The 21801-nt window shown below is 44.9% G+C and overlaps 1 protein-coding gene across 2 annotated transcripts; it reads left to right on the top strand.

The window, feature by feature from the left end:
- The first annotated feature begins 1551 nt into the window (after window positions 1–1551).
- Fkbp1a (FKBP prolyl isomerase 1A) lies at window positions 1552–20609 on the top strand. 2 transcript variants are annotated; one of them, XM_055602681.1, is made up of 5 exons: window positions 1552–1725; window positions 1799–1846; window positions 16291–16403; window positions 18323–18487; window positions 19544–20609. In XM_055602681.1, exons 1-4 carry the CDS (start codon window positions 1689–1691, stop codon window positions 18449–18451), a joined length of 327 nt encoding a protein of 108 aa, XP_055458656.1. In that variant the 5' UTR covers window positions 1552–1688; the 3' UTR covers window positions 18452–18487; window positions 19544–20609. The 2 variants fall into 2 exon arrangements, with proteins under 2 accessions (XP_055458656.1, XP_055458657.1); XM_055602682.1 differs by lacking the exon at window positions 16291–16403.
- Window positions 20610–21801: the final 1192 nt, after the last annotated feature.

Raw genomic sequence — 21801 nt, 5'->3', positions numbered from 1 at the left:
AAAAAAAAAAAAAAAAAAAAAAAAAAAAAAAAAAAAAAAAAAAAAAATCAGTTGTAACAACTTCTTGAAACAAAGACACAGTTGCAAGGTGGGCATAAGAAGGTAGTCAAAGGTGGCCATAGAACCCTTTGAAACAAAGGTACTGTTGCAAGATGGTTATGAAGAACTTATGAAACACAGACATGATTGCCATCCCTAGAACATGTAGTACAGAACCATTTGTAGTTAAAGTTGCAGGTGGGGCATAGCCCAATCCTGGAGAAACAGAAGTTTAACCAAAAACAGGAATGAACCTATTTTGTCTTTATTATAAGATGGCTTTTAAGCCTAAGATGGAGGCAGCCTGGTTCATCATTCCCTTGTCTTATGTGTCCCTGTCAAATCCTTGATAGGGACTTAGCATTCTTTATCTGGGGGAAAACAAAATTTGCAGTGCATCAAAAGATAAATTGCTCATTCATAAATTATACTTGTTTGGTTAGCATAGAAAGGACAAATAACATAAGGCCATATAATCTTGGTGTGCCAATAAATTTTATAAATAGCCGTTTTGTCCCCTTTGCCATGGAGTTTCCTTGGACATAATATTTCAGACCTTAGTTGAAGAGGCAAAATATTCTCCTCTGTAACTACTTCCTGCTGAAAATAGGATGCCATTGTTAAGGCCCAGATAGTTGTGAGCTGCCGTGTGGGTGCTGGGAATTGAACCCAGGTCCTCTGAAAGTGCAGCCAGTGCCCTTAACCCCTGAGACACTAAGTTTTTATTCTTTTAAGTATTGGATTATCTGTTCATGGAGGTATTCAAGTAAAACCCACAGAGCTCCATTGGAAACTTGTGTGGAGGGGATTCAAGAATTTGAGTGTCTATGTATGTATATATACACACATATAGGCATACATATATACATATGCATATATTCATGTATGTATACACACACACACACACACACACACACACACACACACATATATGAGATATTTTTCTTTTTGGCTTTTCGAGACAGGTTTTCTCTGTGTAGCACTGGTTGTCCTGGAACTCACTTTGTAGACCAGGCTGGCCTCGAACTCTGAGATCCGCCTGCCTCTGCCTCCTAAGTGCTGGGATTAAAGGCGTGTGCCACCACGCCTGTTTATATCTCTATAAGTATGTGGATAAATATGTATTCGGACAAAAGTGGGCTTTCATACAGGCCAGTGTTAACACTGACTTTTCCAATGAGGAACTCGGAATCTAGGGCCACTTAGAGACGTTTCCTTGGTTCCACTTGTGCAAGGCCTACTCACAACTCCTCACAACTTTACAGAACAATTAGTTGTGCGCAAGTGTGAAGCATCTCCAAGTGACCTTGTCAGTAACTGGTGGACCCCGATATTACTGCCGCGTCTCAGCGGCGGAAAAACACAGTGGAAGGCCCGGAGCAGCCAGCGGGACGCGCCTTCCGCCGCAGCTGCATCCGGGGGTCTGTGGCCTCCGGACTTCCGGTCCCTCGCCCAGCTGCCCGGGCTCTAACGACGTGAGCGCCTCACGCAAGTAGGGCGGGGCGTGTGGTGCCGTGCGGTGCGCGTGCGCAGGAGACACGCCGAGGGGCGAAGCCGAGCCGCTGAACCGCCGCCAGGTCCTCTCCGGCTCCACGCCGCCCGTCGCGCCGCCGCCCGCGTCCTTCTCCTCTGCCAACGTCGCCGCCGCCATGGGAGTGCAGGTGGAGACCATCTCTCCCGGAGACGGTGAGTAGACGACTTCCGCCCGCTCCCCCGCCGTCCGCGCAGCCACTCACCTGCAGTCTGTCTCTCTCCTCAGGGCGCACCTTCCCAAAGCGCGGCCAGACCTGCGTGGTGCACTACACGGGTGAGTCGGGCGGGCCGGGTGGGGCCAGGCGGCGGGTTGGGGGAGCGGTGGCTGGAAGTCGGGGCGTGGTGGCCGCGTGGCTGGCGGCCGAGGCCTGGGCGGTGGCCGTGCCCGGAGAGACAGGCCCGGCCCGCCGTACGGAGCCGGACTTCAGGCAGGCGCAGTCTCGTACATCCTGAACGGTGCGCGGCTTCGGATGCTGCAGGGTGTCCACTGGCCAGCCGAGGAAACTGAGACTGGGCGAGCCCATTGCCTGGCGGAGGTCACGCGCTCCCGGCCAGAGACCCTTCAGGAAGATTTGAACTGTTTCCGAGCCGCTATGGATGCCTTCCCCATGCTTTGGGGTTCTCCCTTCAATAGTTAAAAAAGGGGAGGTAATTCCTAGTCTGCCCAGCCACCCTTGCTCCGGAGAATCCTTGAATTCACCTTTCTGGGACCGGTGGGAAATGGCCCACTTGCTAAGTCATTATTGTGGCTTCACGTGCCATTTAGGAAATAGATAATGCAATGCCTCTTACTCTTTGGCCCACTTGCAAATCTTAGCCTCCATGGTAGTGATTACTAGACCAAAGTATGCACCATGTCATTCCTTATCTTCCCTTTCCCTTTTCTCACCTCCATTTTAAAGTGCAATACACAGTACCTAAATCAAAGGAAATTTTAAAGACGTGCACACCCAGCCAGAATTTAAGCATCAAGACCATGAGGACTGTCGGCCCTGGGGACCATCTTTTTTACTCCATGCCCTTACAAGGTCTTTCTGGATTGGGGAGGGGGAGGGTAGTTGGCTGTGACTTCTTAGCTAGGCTGAGTGGTGTAGCCACAGCTGATATGAATCTGCTTCCTTCCCCCTCCTTTCCTTTCCCACCCTTTCCTTTGTCCCCCTCCTCATCCTTCCTCTGTTTCTTCTGCTTCTCCCTCCTCCCCTCCACTGTCACCACCCCCACCTTTTTTTCTGCTTGATCTGGCCAAGCTGTTCAGGCTCAAGTTGCCTTCTCTCCCTGATCAGGGAGGATCCCTATCTTGAGGGAAATGACTTAGTGGGAAAGGAAGAAAGGCAACTCACATCCTCCTTTTTTATGCCCCCGTATTTCTATGACTTTTTGAGTAGAGACCCGGACAGGAGATGGGAGGAGTTAAGGACTAGACCGTTAAAAATGCTGCCGATGGAAGGGACATTGAAGTACATCTTTGGAGAGAACAGACTCTTGTTATGGGCAAAACTGTAGGGTGGTTTGGACATTAAAGTAGCTCTTGTGATAGGAGCACAGTCAGCTCTTTGCCTGGGAGGGCCAGTGTAGGAAAGATCATCAGTTTTGCCATTTTTGATAGCAAGCTGAAAAAGAATATTGTTCCTTTTTTTTTTTTTTTAAGGCAGTTTTGATATAGTTCCTCCTGTTGTGTTGACCCCCAACCATAAAATTATTTTCATTTGCTACTGTTGTGAATCATAATGTAAACATCTATGGTTTTGATGGTCTTAGGCAACCCTTAAAGGGTCATTCGGACACCCCCCACCCCCAACAGAGGAGTTACGACCCACTGGCTGAGGCTTAAGGGTTTGAGGATGTGGATGAGTGGACTGTTCCCTGGATTCCCAGAGCCCTCTTTACTTTGGTTTGAGGCAGCCACACTACAGTGCCTGGCTACATCTGTGTCCAAGATGGCCCCTCATCCTTGCCTAGCTTGTGTTTCACTGCTGCTGAAAACCAACTATCGCATGTAGGTAGAAATGGTTTGCTGTGCTTGTTGGTAAACTGTCCCATAGTGTCTGGAGCCTTTTCCTAAAAGAACGGATGGCTGTGGAACCCAGAACACCATTAGGGCTCCTAATGCCTCTTCAAGTCTGTTCTCCACGAGGGTGGCACTCACCCACACGTTCCCAGAACAACAACAGGACCCAGGCATGTCTTAGAACAGAAGCTTTCTTTTTTTATTTCATTTTGATAAACTCCACAAAGACGCCTTAGTGAGAAGCCAGCTGTGCCTCATGCTCACAGAATAGGCTGTTCTCCTGAGGGCGGGCTGCTTTGTTCCTGAGAGAGTTTGCCACCAGCCTCCCAGGAAGAACCTGTTTGAGACCTGTGGGGGCGTGAGAGAAGGGGGTAGAAGTGCTGTGAGATCACATCCTTAGCATTAAGGCTTTTTTAGTTGCTGGGAATAGACTTCTATCTTGAAGAGCCTGTGATCAGAGAGAAGGTGTCTTTAAAATCGGAGGAAGAACCCAGGCATGGTACATGCCTTTAATTCCAACACTCTAGCCAGAGGCAGGTGGATCATTGTGAGTTTGAGGTCAGCCTGAGTCCAGGATAGTCAAGGCTACACATAGAAACCCTGTCTTTAAAAACAACAAAACAAAACAAAAAGATTGGAGGAAGAAGGTCCTCAAAGACAGGAAGCCCCTATTTCTCATCTCTGGTTTTCCCCCCTCTGCCTGTCTCAGTCATTCTCTGTTCAAGATTTGTGCTTCTTACTGGTGGAGTGTCTGGCTAGGATTGTTTGCCTGAGTGACTGAGGCTTGAATTGGGTCAGTGCTCTTGATCATGAATATTTAGCCGTGTCCATTTCTGCTGATTTAGAATGGGTCCAAAGAAACAGCAAAGGAAGTAAGATCACCAGCCCTCCTCCCCCAACCCTCCATGCTAGGGATGAACCCTAGGACCTTGGGGGTACTAGCCAAACAATTTGACTATTGAGCTGCACCCCCAACCCTTAACCTCAAGGATGTTTTGAATGCCAATAAGGACTGACTTTGTGCCACTGTTGAGCCTTCCTCTAGTGCTTTCTGTGACCTCAGCCAGAGCACTACCAAAGTGTGGCCTTGAAGGCCTCTGAGGTGCCACTGAGAATATCTAGTGATTGCTAAGGGGTATGGCAAGCCTTGACTGAGCTGTCAGGGAGGAGGTGGGACAGTAAGCCACACATTAAGCCATTTAAGGCTGAGTGGATTTCCACAGCCCCTCCCTCACTGCTTCACGCTTGCTGTGAAGCATATCCCTGTTCACTCAGCCACAGCAGGCCATGTGCTTGCCATTGTGAGAGCAGTTTCAAGTGGATTGAAGGAATTTTTTTTTTTTATTATTTTTTAATTTTTTAAAATCCTTCTAAAATGTAGCTAGTCATCTTGTCCTTGGGAACGGGCTTAAGTCATCTATAGCCTCCTGGTGTCTGATGGAGAAGCCACGAGTCTTTGGCATCACGTCCAGTCTGCCTGGAACCGCCAAAGCTCCCAGGGCAGGTCTGACCCCATTGCCTTTAACTATTCTTAAGCCTTCTTCCCTATTCTCTGCTTTATTTTATTCACTCCTCCACCAGCTGTTTCTTAGTTGGTGACCTGATGTCTGGAGGGAAGCTCCTATTTAAGAAATGCCTCCAGTGATACTTTTCTAGTGTATATTGTCTGTCACAAAACAGGCTGGAGCTGTGTGGACAGAATTGTGACAGGATGCTTTTTTCCCCCTTCTGCAGCAACAAACCAGGCACAAGTAAAGCCAGTGAACTAAGTAGAGAAAGCCCTTATCTGATGGGGTTAGTTCAAGAGGGGGACCAGTATGACAGGGTGACTGTCAGGTTGGTGAGAGGCACACGAGGGAGAGTAAAGCAGAGAGGGATGGAGAAGGGGGAGCTTGCTTTTAATGGAGAGAGTTGGGAAAATCCTGATGAGTGATACTTCCCACCCCAGCATCACACACAGCAAGTTTGGTAGTAGGCTTTGTGGCCATCTGGAGGAAGAGTTCTTGTGCAAAGCCCAGGGACTGGAGTGAGAGTGTGTGAAGGAGTGGCGGGCAGTGGGGTTAGGAAAACTTGGTATGTTGCTATAAGAATACTTTCTGAGTATTGAAGGAACATGTCTTGAATTCTCATGGATTTCAACCTCCTCCCTCTGGGGAATATGATATATACAGTACCTGGTCTCCCAAGTGTGAGAGTATTCCAGCCCATGGGTAGAAGTAACGCCCTTAGGCACACTCCTCAAAGGATGGAGGTCCTTTACGGGGTTTATGTTTACCTTTGCAGACAATGGGCTCTGGGAATTTAAGTATGTCATTTTCTTTTGGCTTCTGTAAAACCTGAGACAGTAGCACCTTGTGAACAGAGGCATGTGGCAGCTCTGGCATTTTTCATACTGATTCCTTATGCTCCATAAACCAGGCAGTGGAGCTCTTGTCCATTGTGGTGTCTACAGTAGGAACAAGGTTGAGCTGTGGTCTTGGCACCAAAACTCCTCAGAGTGGTCAGACTTGGATCCTTAAGACTGAAGCAGTTGGAAGCCAGCCATGATGGCTCATGCCTTTAATTCCAGCACTCAGGAGGCAGAGTGGGTGGACCATTATGAGCTTGAGGCCAGTCTAGTATATCTAGCAAAGCTGACCAAGGCTACATGGTGAAACCCTGTTTCAAACACAAAAAGACTGAAGTGTTGCCCTTGCCTGTTTCACAGGTGGGAAAATAGGTATACAGAAGAGAGAGAGTGGAGTGATTGCCCATCTATAGCCACACCTCAGGAGCTGTGTATGAGGAAGCTGTTGATTTGGTGGGGTAGTTGGGCCAGCCCTATGTGAGAGTGCTGCAGCTGGCCTGTGCTACCTTGGCTGTATGGACAGGTTAGGGTTTGGTTCTGTTCCAAATTTCCTCAGCTCAGTAAGATGTTGGCAGTGTGAAATGGATCCTGCTGTGCAAAGGTTTCCTTCCTCTGTATTTGTCTATGAATCAGTTACACAAGTGGTGTTGTGTTAGGGAGCCTTCTTTGCCTTACCCTGAAGCATGCTTCTCCTGGGTGGGTGCACTATTCATGGAGAGCTTTTCAGAGAAATAAAAGTGCTACTGCCTGCATGGCACAGTGGTTGCCATTTTGTTGAATGTTACTATCCATTATGAATATATCTGTAGTTCAGTAACCTGTGATTAGCTGGGACATCTTTTTGTTTGTTTGTTTGTTTGTTTGTTTTCCCCTCCCGCCCCCCCCCCCCCCCCCCCCCCCCAAAAAAAAAAGGTCTCATTTTTTGTAGCTCTTGCTGGCCTGGGACTCACCATATAGACCAAACTGGCCTCGAATTCACAGAGAGCCTGTCTCTGCCTGCCAGGTACTGGGATTAAAGGCCTGTGCCTCTAGGCCCAGCTTAGCAGGGCCATCTTAACTTGAAACATCCTGAAGTCCCTGCCATGAACAAAAGTACGCTCCTTATTTTCCTGTTTGTTATATCCAAGACAATGTAAAGTGATCCAGTCCAATCCCAAACCAGACTCGGTGAAATCACCCCAGTTGTTTCCACAGTGAGTTTTATAGTTATGCTTCTTTTGAGGTTGGCTCACTGCTGTGGGATGTTTTGTGTTGTGTGCCTTGGAATTTGCAGTTTCTGTTCCAAGTGCTCCAGCCACTCAGGCAGGCCTATGTGTTCTCTTGTACTCAGAGTTTCTCCCTGGGGAGGGGAGAGGTCTCTGCTTAAGTGCTACCACACTGCCTCCACTCCCACATTTCTGTTACTGTAGTAGGTGTTTTTATTTCCTTTAATCCAGAAAGAGAAGGTATTTACATCTGTTTTGGACATTGTTGTTGTTACTACTCCCATAGTTCACCCTTCTCTGTATTATTCAGTGACGGTATCTGCAAGTGGGAAAGAGCCTTGGCTAAGTGGCCATACATTGAGATCCCTGTGGAGCAACTGGCACTTTTAAGAACATTCCTGGAAGAAGTGGCACCTTGTCCTAGGTGTCAGTGGGCAGGCAAAAGGAAAGAATTATCTAAGGTACATGTACTTAGAGGGAGAAGGTATCTTTAATTTCTTTGTATGAACTCATTGTGTGCAAGGTATTGTACTGGGCATCAAGAATTTAAAAATGAAGGAAAACACAATTACTGCCCTTGTAGATTTTTAGCTGTAGTGGAAAAGGTATAATTAATATGATTATGCCCAAATGTATTGTTCATTAGTGCTAAGGAAAGGGACAGGAAAAGGTGAAGATTTTAAATGGCAAAGGCCTCAGAAAGTGAGTCTATAGCTGAAGGAGTTAGGAGCTATTTGAGTAAGAATTTGGGCAGCTCAGCAGCAAGTGTAAAAGGGTAGCAGTGTACTTGATAATGCAGACTATAAGGAAGTAGCATTCTAGGAACAGAGAAGTTTAAGGGAATCCATGAAATCTGAGAGATAGCAGCTCTTGTTAGCCACTTTTTAGATTGTTTTCTAAAAGTGATGGAGAGCCGCGGGAGGGCTTTTAAAAGCCGGGGAAAATCAAGTCTGTCTGTATTTTCAAAGGTTGTCTGGCTGCTCAACAGGTTTATGCTGGAGGTAGAGCAAGAGCAGAAGCAGAGAATCAGGGAAGGGGGTGAACCAGTCTGGAGGAGTACATCCTAGAACAGTGCCTGTTACCGTTAGCCAGCTGCTGTTTACAGTGTGATTGACGTGAGAACTGAAAGGCGTGCCTGAAGAGAGGAGTGTATTCTACTTGTGTTCTTCCCATTGTTGCACAGCTCCTCCCATTGTGAGGCTGGACTTTGAAAATTTTTGTCATAGAATCTAAAGGGATTTGGCCAAAGATAAGTGTTTCCTCATGGTTGGGCTTGCTTGCATTTAGTGGACTAGGCAGATGATGGGATGTAGCTGGTTCCTTCTTTGGGTATGCACTTGACCTCTGGCTGTACCATTCACCAAGGGTATCCTGCTAAGTAGCAGCCCAGCGCAGAAAGGTTGCACTGGGATGCAGTCACAGGGGCCTAGAGGTTGGCTGAAATAGCTCCAACACTTGCTGAAGAGCTGTTCTTTTTCTTTTGAGTATAGTGGAGCTTTCCAAATACAATTTTTTTTTTTTTGTCTGTTTTCTTATAGTAAAATAAGGTATGTTGAGAGAAGCCTGAATGCCAAGCTTTCCTCATTGGCAGCAGCATTCTCTGTCTTTCCTGCACTGACTCATTGCAGGTACTCAGCTAGACTGATCTTCTAGTCATACCCATACATCAGTCTGCATACTGTTCAACTACATCATCAGTGTAACCACCTTGACTGCTCCCCTGTCCCTTTTGGTGAACTTAGCATGGGAATGTTGTCTTTCTAACACAGAAGTGATGCAGAGAAAAGTTTGGGAAGCTTCTGTGTCTAATAGGGAAGGGCAACAAGTCTGTTCTCAGGCCTCTGGCAGTGCTCCCACCTGGGAAAGTCCTGAGTGGTTTCAGTTGCATGGCTCCCCCTTCCATTCAGCAGCTGTGCTGGTTGTACTTAGGAAACTCCTGGACTTTGGCCTTAGCAAGCCTTTCTTCTCCCACTGGCAAATGACAGGAACTTAGCTTTGGTTTGGGGGTGTTCATTTTATTTGATTTAAATACAAGGGTTTAAAGTTTTTTCTTTATAACTTTACTTGGTCAGTAAAACACAACTTGTGAAAACCTCATGCAAATGTTGGTGAGCACTGTGAATGAGCTTTTGCTACTAGTACTGAAGCTTTGAGTTTCTTGAGTCTTCCATCATGTTCTCCACCCAAGAGAGGGCATATTGGGACTCTGCCTTTGCAAAGCAAAATGTGCCAGAAAAAAATCTGAAATAATAGTCAGTGGTCCTCATGGATTTGAGTCTTTATCTTGGTTCTTGCTGTTTCTGTGGCCTGAGCCAAACACTGGGAATGAGCTCAGCCTTGGGCACTCTGGTAATCTGCTTGGCAGGTTCTGTCTCTTTTTTTCCCTTTGCCTATTACTTGTGAACAAGAACATACTCCAGAGCTGGGTGTGACTGGTGGAGTGCTTACCTAGCACTGAAATCCTCCTCTGCAAGGATTTGAGTCTGATTCCTCCCACTGAGAAGCTACATGTGATAGAAGTGGCATGGCTGTGTGCAGTGGGAGCCTTCTTTATTCCTCCCGTGGTCTTGTGCTTTACATCAGACACTCCCAATTCTTCTCATTTTCCTCACTGATTAGAAACTTAAAGGTTCTAATCAGTAAAGCCAGCCCTTCTAGGAGCATCCCTGAGCTGCTGCTTGCCATATAGGGAAGAAGGTCTAAATATGGAAGCCTACCGCATGTCCTGTCCTGCTTGTTCTTAAGTCAGGCAAGTGGAGCCGTGGGCTGAGCCAAATGAGTCCCTGATTTATGACTGGGTACCGAGGGTCTTCACTACTTCAAACAGCTGTTAGTCATGGAGTTTATATCTAGTCAGAAGTGAAAGTGACTGCTGCTGTCAGCAGCCAAGTGTGTCCTTGAGAGCAGAAAGCTTTCTGTGTGTGAACTATAGCCTCAGTTGCCTTCTCCCAGCTGAGCCTGTATTCCCTCTAGGAAATTCTGCTGGTAACTTGGCAGGTGGTTTCACTGCTCAAGAGCTCCAGGTGCTCAGGAGTTGAAAGGGATGGAACACTGCTGAGATTCGACCTGTTCCCTTCTCTGCCCTGCTTCTGTTCCCTGTGTGGAGTAGTTGCTGAGCATATGCATGGGGTTAGTAAATGTCACTACCTACTTTTTTCCTTCTGTCTTTGCAGGCAGGGTCTCATTTTGCTGATCTAGCTGACCTCAGAATGATCTCCCCCAGCCTTCAATACAGATGTGCACCTCCATGGTCAGCAACCTGCTTTCCCTTTTAAAGTTTTGTTAAGGCACAGTTGTCATACAGTAAATGTCACATATTTAAAGTGTGCAGTTTTAGCTAGGTACAATGGCTACTACTTGCAATCTTAGCAACCTGGAGTCAGAGGCAAGAGGATTAATTAAGGGTTAGTGCCAGCCTATGCTGTATAGTAAAGCACTGTCTGTACCACAGCAGTGTACATTTTCTTAAGCTGTGTTAAATTTCCTGTGAGGCTCCCATCTGTATCCTTCCCTAGCTGCTAATGTGCTTTCTGTCGCAGAGCTTAGTTTTCAGTTTGTTTTGTTCTGGGTTTTTGAGCCAGGATCTCTAATCTTGGAACTCGCTGTGTAGACCAGGCTCACCTGGAACTCACACAGATCCTCCTGCCTCTGTCTCCTGGAGTGCTAGGATAAAAGATAACATACCAGCACACCTGGCTAGTCTGTATTTAGTCCTCTGCTGGATTCTTTTACTCAGTATAATTATTTCAAGATTCTTCTGTCTTCATGTATAGGCAATGTGTTCCTTTTTGTTGCTTCGAATTATGTGTTTATTTGAATGGACACATTTGGTGGGTGTTGGAGTTGATTCTTAGGATTGACTGTTAAAATTTGCTCTAAACATTTATGTACGAGTCTTTGTATAGATATAGACTGTCATTTTTCTAAGATGACACTGAAATGTAGGATGGCTGGGCCATATGGGGCATGAATGTTCACACTCAGGTCCTTCCAGAGTAGTTGGCTCTGTTATGTTCCACCGACAGTGTCATGTCCTCTCTATACTTGATGTGGCCAGTCTTTTAGGCATTCACTTTAATTAATAATATACCTTCTGATGGTTTTAATTTATGTTTTGTAATGACTAAGAATGTTGAGCATCTTTTCACTTGCCATCTGTGTCTATCTGTTTCAGTGAAGTATAGGCTCAAGGCTTTGTCTCATTTAATTTGGTTGTTTTCTGAATTGGATTTGATAATCTGTTGTATAGCTCAGGTTGGCCTTTGAACTTGGCAATCATCCTTCCTTATTCTTTCCTTTATTGTAGTTTATATAGGATCTTCTTGGTTGGCTTGTCTTTTATTAAAAAAAAAGTTTTTGTTTTGTTTGTTTGCTTGAGACAGGATTTCTCTGTGTTGCCTTGGCTGTCGGGGAACTCACCCTGTAAACCAGGCTGACCTTGAACTCAGAGAACCACCTGTCTCTGCCTCCCGAGTGCTGGGATTAAAGGCGTGTTTCACCACTGCCTGGCTAAAATAAAATTTTTTTAAACCAAAGCATTTATTTTATGACTGATGATGAGCTGGATGCTGCAACAGCTGCCCTTTTGTGTTTAGGTGTTGCTCGTTCACGGAATCCATGTCTGAGTCTTCGATAGACAATTTTTAGGTTCCTCATCTACCCAGTCTTCCATCTGGCAGGGCAGCCACGTTTACCACACTTCGACTTCTGAAGGCGGTAGGCCTTAGAGCTACAGCGGCGGCAGCGCAGCATGTGCATCTTACTGCAGTGCTTTCTAAAGGAGAACGTTCCTTTTGTCATCTTGCTGCTGCCACTGAGTCCAAAGACACTGGAAGAGACTAAAATCGTTTTAAATGAATTTCAATGTCTAGTTTTTTTCTTTTTCTTTTTATGGCTTGTGCTTTTGATACCCTACAAAAGAAATCTTTGCCTAGCCTAAAATTGCAAAGATTCTTCTAAAGAATTTTGCAGGCTTAGCATTTACATTTAAGCCCATGATACATTCTGAAGTAACACTTGAGGGCTGGAGAGATGGCTCAGGACTTGCAGATTCCAGATCCCAAGGTAAAGCTGGGCATTATGGCATATAACCCCAGTGCCTCACCAACCAGTGAGCTGAAAGGTTAAGACAAGAGTCCTTGGAAGCATGCTGGCCCAGAGTATGAAACAGTGAATAAGCAAGGTGAGAGGTGAGGACTAACATCTAACGTTGTCCTTTGACCTCCATTTGTGTGCTATAGCAATACATACCCATGAATGAACACACACCCCACATTAGATGAAATAATATTTGATATAATGTGGATATGAATTCAATTTCTAACTTCTGTGTATGGAGTGGAGCAGGGAGTGGGTAAATGATAGTCTGTTCTGTTGACTCCTGCTGCCTTGAGGGCCATTCCTGTTCCCATATCCCTTGGAAACTCCCAAGGATGTGAGCTGGAGCTATTGGAGGCTGTCCCTGCTTATTTTCCAACGTTCAGAGATAAATCTAATATCTTAACTCCATTGTTTCACAGAGGTTGTTTCTTAGGTATTGTGGAGAGATAGGTAGTTGGTTCGTTGGTTATTCAGAGGCAGTCATCTTGTCCCTTTTCCTTCATCTTGGTGGAAAACGGAAATCCTATCTAGCTATTTTCCATCTGCTTTTCTTGTGTTCTGTCAACAAAGTTGAATAACATAATTCTCAGAAAGCTCCATGCACACTCAGGCCTTTCAACATTACTGCTTTCCTCTGCCTCTCTTCCTTCAAGAGCCTCCTTTAGCTTGGGCCCATTGTGACATCCATTCAACTACCCTTATCTCTAGGGATATTTATTTAGCTTTTAGAATTCAATTATGGGGGGGGGGGCATCTCCCAGCAGAGATGCTCAGTGGTTAACAACATTGGCTTTTCTTCCAGAGGTCCTGAGTTCAATTTCCAGCAACCTCATAGCAGCTTACACCATCCCTAATGGGATCTGATGCCCTCTTCCGGTGTACATACATACATGTAGTCAAAGCGCCCCTATATATAAAATACAATGAATACAGCTTTTAAATGAATACAACTTTTAAAAATTTTGATTATGGAGGGAAAATCCTTCAGCTCCAAAGAATATCTCCTACACTCAATTCTTCCTGGGAAGACAAATAGGTAAGATTGACAGAAAGGACTATGGTCTGAAGCTCTGGAGCAAGACTCATGTCCTCTTTCCTTAGATAACAGCTCATGTGAAATAGTTTAAGAGAATAAGGCAGTGAGCCTTTTTCCTGAGCTAAAAGAGCCTTTGCCTCTCTGTTCCACACGAATTTAAGATAAAGGAGTTAGACATCCCTCACTGAAGAACTAACTGCCTCAGCAGCAGATAGAAGCTATGTCCCTCTGAGCGTCTTGCCTGCTATTAGTGAGTTAGGGCAACTCAGGCAGTGTACTTGTAATCCTACCAATGGCCAGATGAAAAAGTAGAGGTAGGCAGGTCCCTCCCTGGCCAGCTAGCCTGCTCTGTTTGGTATAGTTTCAGTGAAAGACTCGCACAAAAAGAATGTGCCTGAACAATGGCTGTGCATATAAAAAAGTGTTTTTGTCCTGTAGTGGTGAACCTGCCATAATTACATAAGATCTCTAGGGATAGAACTTGAGCCTATGCCTGTGTAACAAGCACTACCAGCTGAGCTGTCTCTAACCCGGGAGCTGTTTTCTTGGGTCTTCTTTTTAATAATGTGCGACTTTTCTAGACTCCGGTAGAAAAAGTAAGGGAAACAGTACATAAGCCTAGGGCTCATCCTAGTCTGTCTGTTTGCTCTATATCATCTGTAAGTGGTGAAGAAAAAGGCTTAGATTGAGTTCAGTCTCTCTTTTTGGCTGGGCTGTAGCTACTCCTAGAAAGTTGATGCTGTATCAGGAGTAAAAAGTGAGGCTCTGGGTCTGAACTATTTCATAGCCTTGGTTCAAGTGCCCCTCAGGTCATGTTTTTTTTTTCCAGGAAATTTTATTCTATATATATATGTATGTATGAGTGAATGAATGAGACAGTGTTTCTATGTAGCCCTGGTTGTCCTTGAACTCTACATGTAGATCAGGTTGGCCTGTTTATGCCTCTTCGGTGTTGGGATTAACAGCATGCACCATCACACCTGGCTCAGGAATTTTAATTTAAAAGAAGTTATGTATGTGTATGGGTGCTTTGCCAGAACAGATGTGTATATACCATGTGTATGTGTGGTGTTCATGGAGACCAGAAGAGTGCTTCAGATCCCTGGAAGTGGAATTACAAACTGTTGTAAGCCACTCTGTGATTGCTGAGGACAGAACCCAGATCTTCAGGGAGAACAGCCAGTGCTTTTAATCACTGAACCATCTCTAGCCCCTTTTATCTGGGTTTTTTTTTCCATCAGGTTCTTACAGACAGTTAGGCTTAAAGGCCAGGGACTACTCTTTTGTTCCAAGTCCTAACTCAAGGTCTGCTCAGAAGAATCGAGACCAGGAAGAGGCTGTTTCTGGTTATCAGTTATCCTTCATGGTTCACAGTCCTCCCTGAGCTATAAAGCTTTTTGCCAAAGCCACGTTCCCCTGTTCATTGGCTCTGACTTTGGGTGAGCTACAGAGCCTTAGAGTTGGTTTCCTTATTTCTAGCAGTTTCATAAGCAGAGTGAAAAGGCTTGCACATGTCCAGGGAAAGGGTTCTGAGACTCTTGCTATCTTTCTCTAACTGGGCTCATTGGAATGGTTCCTATGGCTGAAGTTGCTCTGTCGATGGATCTGGAGAGATCATTCATGCCTGTTGCTTGTCAGTTCTATCAGGTGATGATTGTATTCTGATAAAAGCAAGTTAAATGTGTAACCCTGCTCAGAAGTTCTAGGGTGCCACCTCCTGTTTCTTCACAGATTTGGAACAGGGATAGGTCTTGTTTTCCTTCCCCTCGAGTCTTCAGGCTGTATGAGACCCATTTTGCCCAGGACATCCGTCTTGACTCTAACTCAGGACAGCAGCCTCCACCCTGTTTCCTATTTGGTTAAAGTCTAGAAGTCTGGCGACTGTGATAATGCTCTCGGTTCATGTCTTTTCCTCAGTCTACTGACCAGGGTTGACATTGTTTTCTAGGTTAGGACTTTTTTTCCTTCAGGATTTTCTACCCCTATGAACACATACATGTGCACAGGGGAATTCCTTTTTTATGGATCTTTAAACCCTATTGGGTTGCATATCAGTTCTGGGCCTACCACTAACTCCCTCCAGCCTGGAGTTGCATTTGGAAGCTTTCAGGAGCTCAGGGTCAGCTAACCGTGTTGGCTGTCACTGACTTCCTGGAGAAACCCTTTGCAGGGATGTTTTGAAAAGGGAGCTGCAGATGTCTGCCACAGATGTCTACTACTCTTTTCTCACGGAGCTCGCTCTCTGTGATCTCCATTGCTGGGGTTCCTTTTTCATTGTGGTCTGCCTGACCCTTGGGAAAGCAAAAAAGTCCAGTTAAAGGAACATGGTATGAGGGGTTTTGTCTATTTTGCCACTTGAGCAAATTACTTCACATCTTGCCAGACTTTCACCTGGGAAATGGAATGTGCTGTGAAGATAGGAGCTTCAGCAGTGGGTGAATGTTAGCATGTTCCTCTAGTCATGCAGGTTATTTGCTACTTTCTCAGGAAGACTGCCAACACAAATGCTAGCCTGTGCGCAGGTTCCTGTTTTTGAAATAAGACAGCACCAGAGTGCCAGGGAAAGCCGTTTACCTTTTGTCTCTTTCCCCATGATGCTGAGAGGATTTTCCTCTCCTGCTGGGGACTTGTTCGTCTGCCATGGAGAACAGCAAGGTATATAGGCACAGCCAGCTATGGAGCAGAGTGGAGAGTGGAACAGGGTTGGGAGAACATGCATGCTATGTGCTTGTTGCATATGTATTGTGGCAGGAAGCTTATGCTCTAACTCCAGATCAAGGAAGTAGTCGTACTTAAGAGTTAGGTAACAGACTGTGTGGTGTCAGGACAACTACATAGCTGCCCAGTGAGACCACAGGAAATCCTCCAGAAGTGGCTCAATTCCCCAAGCTAGAGTACCTGTCCCAGGCACACTGGCATTGCTGTGGCGATGGGACCTGTGCTAGTGCTTTTTGAAATGCTTCATTTGTTTCTCTTGGTTGCTCATGTTACAACTGTACTTTTTTTTTTTTTTTTTTAATAGGGATGCTTGAAGATGGAAAGAAATTTGATTCTTCTCGGGACAGAAACAAACCTTTTAAGTTTATGCTAGGCAAGCAGGAGGTGATCCGAGGCTGGGAAGAAGGAGTAGCCCAGGTATGTTCTTTGCCTCGTTTCCTAGCATCTGACTAACCCCACAAATAGCATGCTGTGAGGGTTCTTTCTTTCTTTTTAAAGATTATTACGTTTATCTGCATGAGGAGTGTTCGCCTGCATATGGGTGTGCACATTGCATACTGTGTCTCATGCCCTGAGAGGTCAGAAGAAGACATTGGATTTCCTGGAGCTAGAATTAGAGAGGGTTGTGAGCTGCCATATGGTGTTGGGAACTGATCCTGGGTCTTTTCCCAAGAGCAGCCAGTGCCCTTACTGCTGAGCCATCTCTCCAGCTCCATGGGTTTTCTTGCATAGCTTAGCACACAGAGATCCTACTTTCCTTGCCTTTAGCTGTACACAATTGCCTGGAGTTTACATGTTTCACCAACTTTGACACTCCATACCTGAACATGACAGAGATCCATAGAGCTGAATGCTCTCTGGGGGAATGGGTGCTATAATTCAGCTAACCAGCACCCTAATGAAGGCCATTTGAGTCATTTCCCAATATTTTGGTATCGTGAACCATACTACATGCCTGTCTTGCAGTCTTCATTTTACATGTGTGTAAGTATTACTCAGGGAAAGTTCTAGAAAGTAGTCTCAGTTACAGCCTTTGTAGGGTTATACTCTGAAGTGTCATCAGGTAGTGTCATCAAGGTGCCATTGATTGTTTGGTCATTTATGTATGAGAGAGAGAGAGGGGTTGGGAGGAAAGAAGCAGAAAGACAGAGGGGGGTGAGTGAGGCACATGCCCTTCTCCATTTCTTGATGCTGATTTAGCTCCATGTTTGCAGGTACAGGATCCTGCCACGGGGGGAATTTTGAAAGATTCCCTTTTCATCTAACAATGTTTTGGCCATGTTTCCATGTTGTATCTTAAAAGCCCACTGGGATCTATAAATAATCTATAGTATGGACATGTGTATGAAGTCATTATGCTATGTGATGGACATATACATAGGTTGTTAGCAGAATATTCTAGAAAGAATTGTTGAGCTCATGGAAACGATTGTCTTGATTTTTATTAGATAAAGCCATGGACTTGAGTCACCTGTGCAGTTCATACTTGTAATCTCAGCTGTTGGGAGGCTGAAGCAGGAGAATCACCCATGCATGAGTTGGCCTGCTTTGACTACATAGTAAATCCATGTTAGCAAGGGCTATACCGCTATCCTTCTAAAGATATCTTCCATTAACTAGTATAAATGTATAAATACTATATATGACATATATGTTGTCTTATTCCCCAGAAAAAAAATCAGTGTCTTTTTTAAAGTGTTTTACCATAAGATTGTAAGTATAAACTGGGTGTGGTGGTGAACACTGTAATCCTAACCAAACTTGAAGCAAGAGTGTTGTTAAGAGTTTGAGACCAGCCTGTGCTACCCTAAGCTACAGAGTGAGATCCTGCCCCCTGTACTCCCAAATCTAAATATAGGAAGCACAGAATAGTGGACTGTCCTCAGATACTAATCTGTGGTTTTGTTTGTTTGTTTGTTTGTTTGTTTTTTAAGCTCCTTAATCAAAGTATAATGATCCCTCTGGTTGAGAGTTGCTACATCCATGGATTACACTAACCACACATGTAAAGACTGCATCTGTATAAACACATGCTGCCTTTCCCCTTGTCTTAATTGTACAAATAATACAGTATGAGAACTGTTTGTATGATATCAGTAAGCTCTGACCCTTCAGAAAGTCAGGAGGGGTTTTTAATTGCCATTGGGTTCCATCTAATGTGACTGCCAACTTCCCAAGTTTTCCATTGTGTGGGTGCTGCCTTTTGGATGGGCAGTTGCAATCACTATAGTATCTTGGTCAACACTGTCCTGGCCAGGGACACCTAGTAACCAGCTCAGCTTGTGCAGCGATTGGGAGCATGTCCCGCTGAGTTTAATCTTTGTTTTTGTTCACAGATGAGTGTGGGCCAGAGAGCCAAACTGACAATCTCCCCAGACTATGCCTATGGAGCCACTGGGCACCCAGGCATCATCCCACCACATGCCACTCTTGTCTTCGATGTGGAGCTTCTAAAACTGGAATGACAGAAGTGGCTTCCTCCCTTAGCTCCCTGCACATGGGTAAGAGTACTTAATGCTGAAGGGCTCTAACTGCTTTTGTTTTGCTCCCTTGTTAGGACAGTATTTGGTAGAGGCAAGGACAGAAAACACTATATGGCTAATCTCTTGTCTCCCTCTCTCTCTCCCCTCTTCCTCTCTTTTTCTCTCCTTCCAGTGTTAAATGTCAGTGTAAAATTTGACAATTCTAAGAACAGTTTGGGATATGTCTTGAAGGAGCTGATGGGGATGGCAGCTGTTTAAGCTTTTTATATGTAGCTTATTGAGTTGAGGTCTTTGGAAGCCAAGTTCCTAGTGCTAGCATTTTAGATTTTTTGAAGTAGAACTCTTTGGCTTTGTTTTGCTCTGTGCTTCTAGAAGCTAGTAAGAAAAGCACCTTTACAAGAGCAGCATGTCAGCTTGAGCCATCTCACAGAAGAAACCCTTAGATCAGGCAGTTCTAGGAGAAAACTATAGGAGCCTGAGTTGTCCTTCCTGGTGAAGGAAACACTTCCTGGTCACATCCATATGGTGGCAAAGTAGAACTGAAGCCTGTTTTCTGTTTCTCCTTTCCTTTCATTCTTAGAACATTAAGCTCAGCATCTTAGTGGTATGGCCTTTTTCTTGTGGCTAGTAGAATCTCTTTACACATGAATGTTACCCTTGCAGCTGGCCCAGACTTTACTGTTTGTTATACCCCTAGAATCCAGAGACCACAGCCAGGGGTTGGGTAAAGATATCTTTGTTAGAAACCTGAAGCCAAGTTGGATCCTGTTGATCACTGTGTTGTCAGCAGCATTGGTGGTGGGAGGGGCAGCCTCCTCCTGTCCTTAGCAAGCTAAACTTAATGCTAGGCTAACAAGAGAAAAGCCATATGACCCACATGTGGCAAGTTGCGCACAAGAAGTTTACTTGCATGGAAACCCAGTCAATCCATCTGCTTTCTCCAGCTAAGGAGTGGCCTGGTTCCAGAAGACCCCTCAGTTGCTCAGGATAGGACTTGGCATAACAGATAATATTGTGGCTGTCCACACAGAGAGTAAGAGTTGCTGGAACTTACAGATTTTCTGTCCCCAACAGATCTGCCATGGAGGGATCTGGTACCTCCAGATGGGTGCACATGAATCCATGCGGAGCTTTTCCTGATGTCCCACCACTCTTTGTATAGACACCTACCCGACTGAATGTGTTCCGTCACTCAGCTTTGCTTCGGACACCTCCATGTCCTCTTCCCTTGTGTGTGTGTGTTGGCCTAAACTATATGCCATAAACCTCAAGTTACTTTGTTTTGGGGTGAAGACTCAGTTTCAGTCTTTTCAGATCTAGGTTTCCAATGAAATATATTGTCAAGTATTAACAGCACAAGCAATGGGTTAACTTAAGAATAGGAATTGGTATTGGGTGTGGGATTTGCAAGAATTTTTATTTTATTTTATTTTTATTTTTTTGGATAAAAATTTTATCTATTATATATTAAGGCATTCTTGATGCTGTGCTGCAAAGCCATAGCAGATTCAAGATGCTGTTGAGGGCTGGATTTTTCTCCTGTTGAACTGAAAGCCCTACCCAATAGGAAGTGGGAAGGGAGAGAAAGAGTCTTTGCTTCTGAGAGCCCTCCCACCTTCTGAAACCGTCTGCCTTTTAAAGCAGGTCCCTTTACTGCTGTGTTGGACACTACCGTATCTGTCCCTGGGTCGCCAGGGACCTCTGAAGCCTTCTTTGTGACCTGGCTTAATTTGTTTTTCATCCTATAGTTTTTCTAATGGATTTTCAGGACTTTTGTAATCTTGTAACTATCCAAGCTCCACTTCCTAAATTTTAAGAACTTTAATGGAAAGTTTAAATTGAAGGTGCTGTTTGTAGACTCACCACCCAGTGGACGCCAGCCATCATGACAAATCCTTGAGTGTTCTCTAAGAAAATGATGCTGGTCATCACAGCTTCAGCATCTCCTGGGTTTTGATGCTTGGCTCTCTCTGCTGATCTTGGCTTCCTGGCTTTTCCTCCTTCAGTTCCTTCTCACCCTCTGCTGTCCTGTGTAGTGATTTGGTGAGAGAAAGTATGCTTTTGTCCCCTGCCCTCTGCACCACATATGTGTTTCAAGTTTTATTATTGCAATAAAAGTGCTTTATGCTGGCTTTTCTCAGCTCTGTGTCATGGTGGTTACTTGCATATGCCTCAACCCTTCTTCCCCCTTTTAGCACAGAGGTTGGTATTTAGGTGGTGTCCAAGGTAGTATCTTGACAATACAGCAGTGACATACTTTCCTCCTTGGCCTTGTTGGGGGTGGGGTCCATACTCAGGAACTGCCTGGGGCAGGCTAAAGCAGTCATGGGTCCTACTCACATACCTTAACTACTCTGCAGTCACAGATAAGTAAAGGATTCAACCTGCCTTTAACAGGGAGTCCAGCTGCAGAGTGTTATAAGCAAATGTGTGAAAGATTTTGAAGGGAGGATGTAGGGATTTAAATCTTTGCCCTTCATGAGATAGGTGTGGAAAGACTGCCTTATAATTTTCCTATCTCCCTCATGCCCAACATGTAATGTTTCTCTTACTGAGAGTTAATGCTGATCACCAGGAAGCCCCATATTTCCTTGACAAACACCTAAAATTGCTCTGGAGCTGGGCATGGTGGTGTACACCTTCAGTCCCGGCACTCAGAAGGCAGAGGTAAGTGGATCTCTCGAGTTCCAATCCAGCCTGGTCTACATATTGAGATCACTGTCTCTTAAAAAAATGTCCCTACTCATTTTAAATACAGAGGTTGTCAAGCACTGACAAAAATGCTTGATTTTTTTAGTTTTTAATGTTGATGTGGAAGTCAGAGGACAGCTTGAAGAAGCTAAATTTCCTGCTATGTGGGTCCTGGGATGCAGCACCTTCCCCAGAGCTATCCTGATTGCCTGAATAATGGTTTTAAGAACACTTTGCTTATATTGATTTAGGTTTCTGCAGTAAGAGCCTAGAGCTATATCTTAATTTTCCTCAAGGTTGTTTTTAACAGATTTATAAAAATGATAGTTTTGGTGACTGCCTATTTAAAAACTGTTGAGATGTCCGGGTGATACTACAGTGCCTCTAATGTAAAGGAGAGGACAGTATTTGAATTTATTTTTTTATGTGTTAGTGTGTGAAAGAATGTATGCTGCATGTTTACAGATGTCCTGGAGGCCAAAAGATGGTCTTGGATTCCATACAGCTGTAGTTACAGGTAGTTTAGAGCACTGGCTATTCTTCCAGAGGACCCCAGGTTGATTTTGCACCACCAACATTGTGCCTCATTGCTGTCTGGAACTCCTTTTACAGCCATTCCAGTGCCATGTTCTGGTCTCCAT

This window comes from Psammomys obesus, unplaced genomic scaffold, assembly GCF_907164565.1.
Source record: "Psammomys obesus unplaced genomic scaffold, mPsaObe1.curated_primary_1811, whole genome shotgun sequence".
In the NCBI taxonomy this organism is placed as follows: domain Eukaryota; kingdom Metazoa; phylum Chordata; class Mammalia; order Rodentia; family Muridae; genus Psammomys; species Psammomys obesus.
The sequence above is the reverse complement of the archived record's forward strand: the minus strand, read 5'-3'. Positions and strand labels throughout refer to the sequence as shown.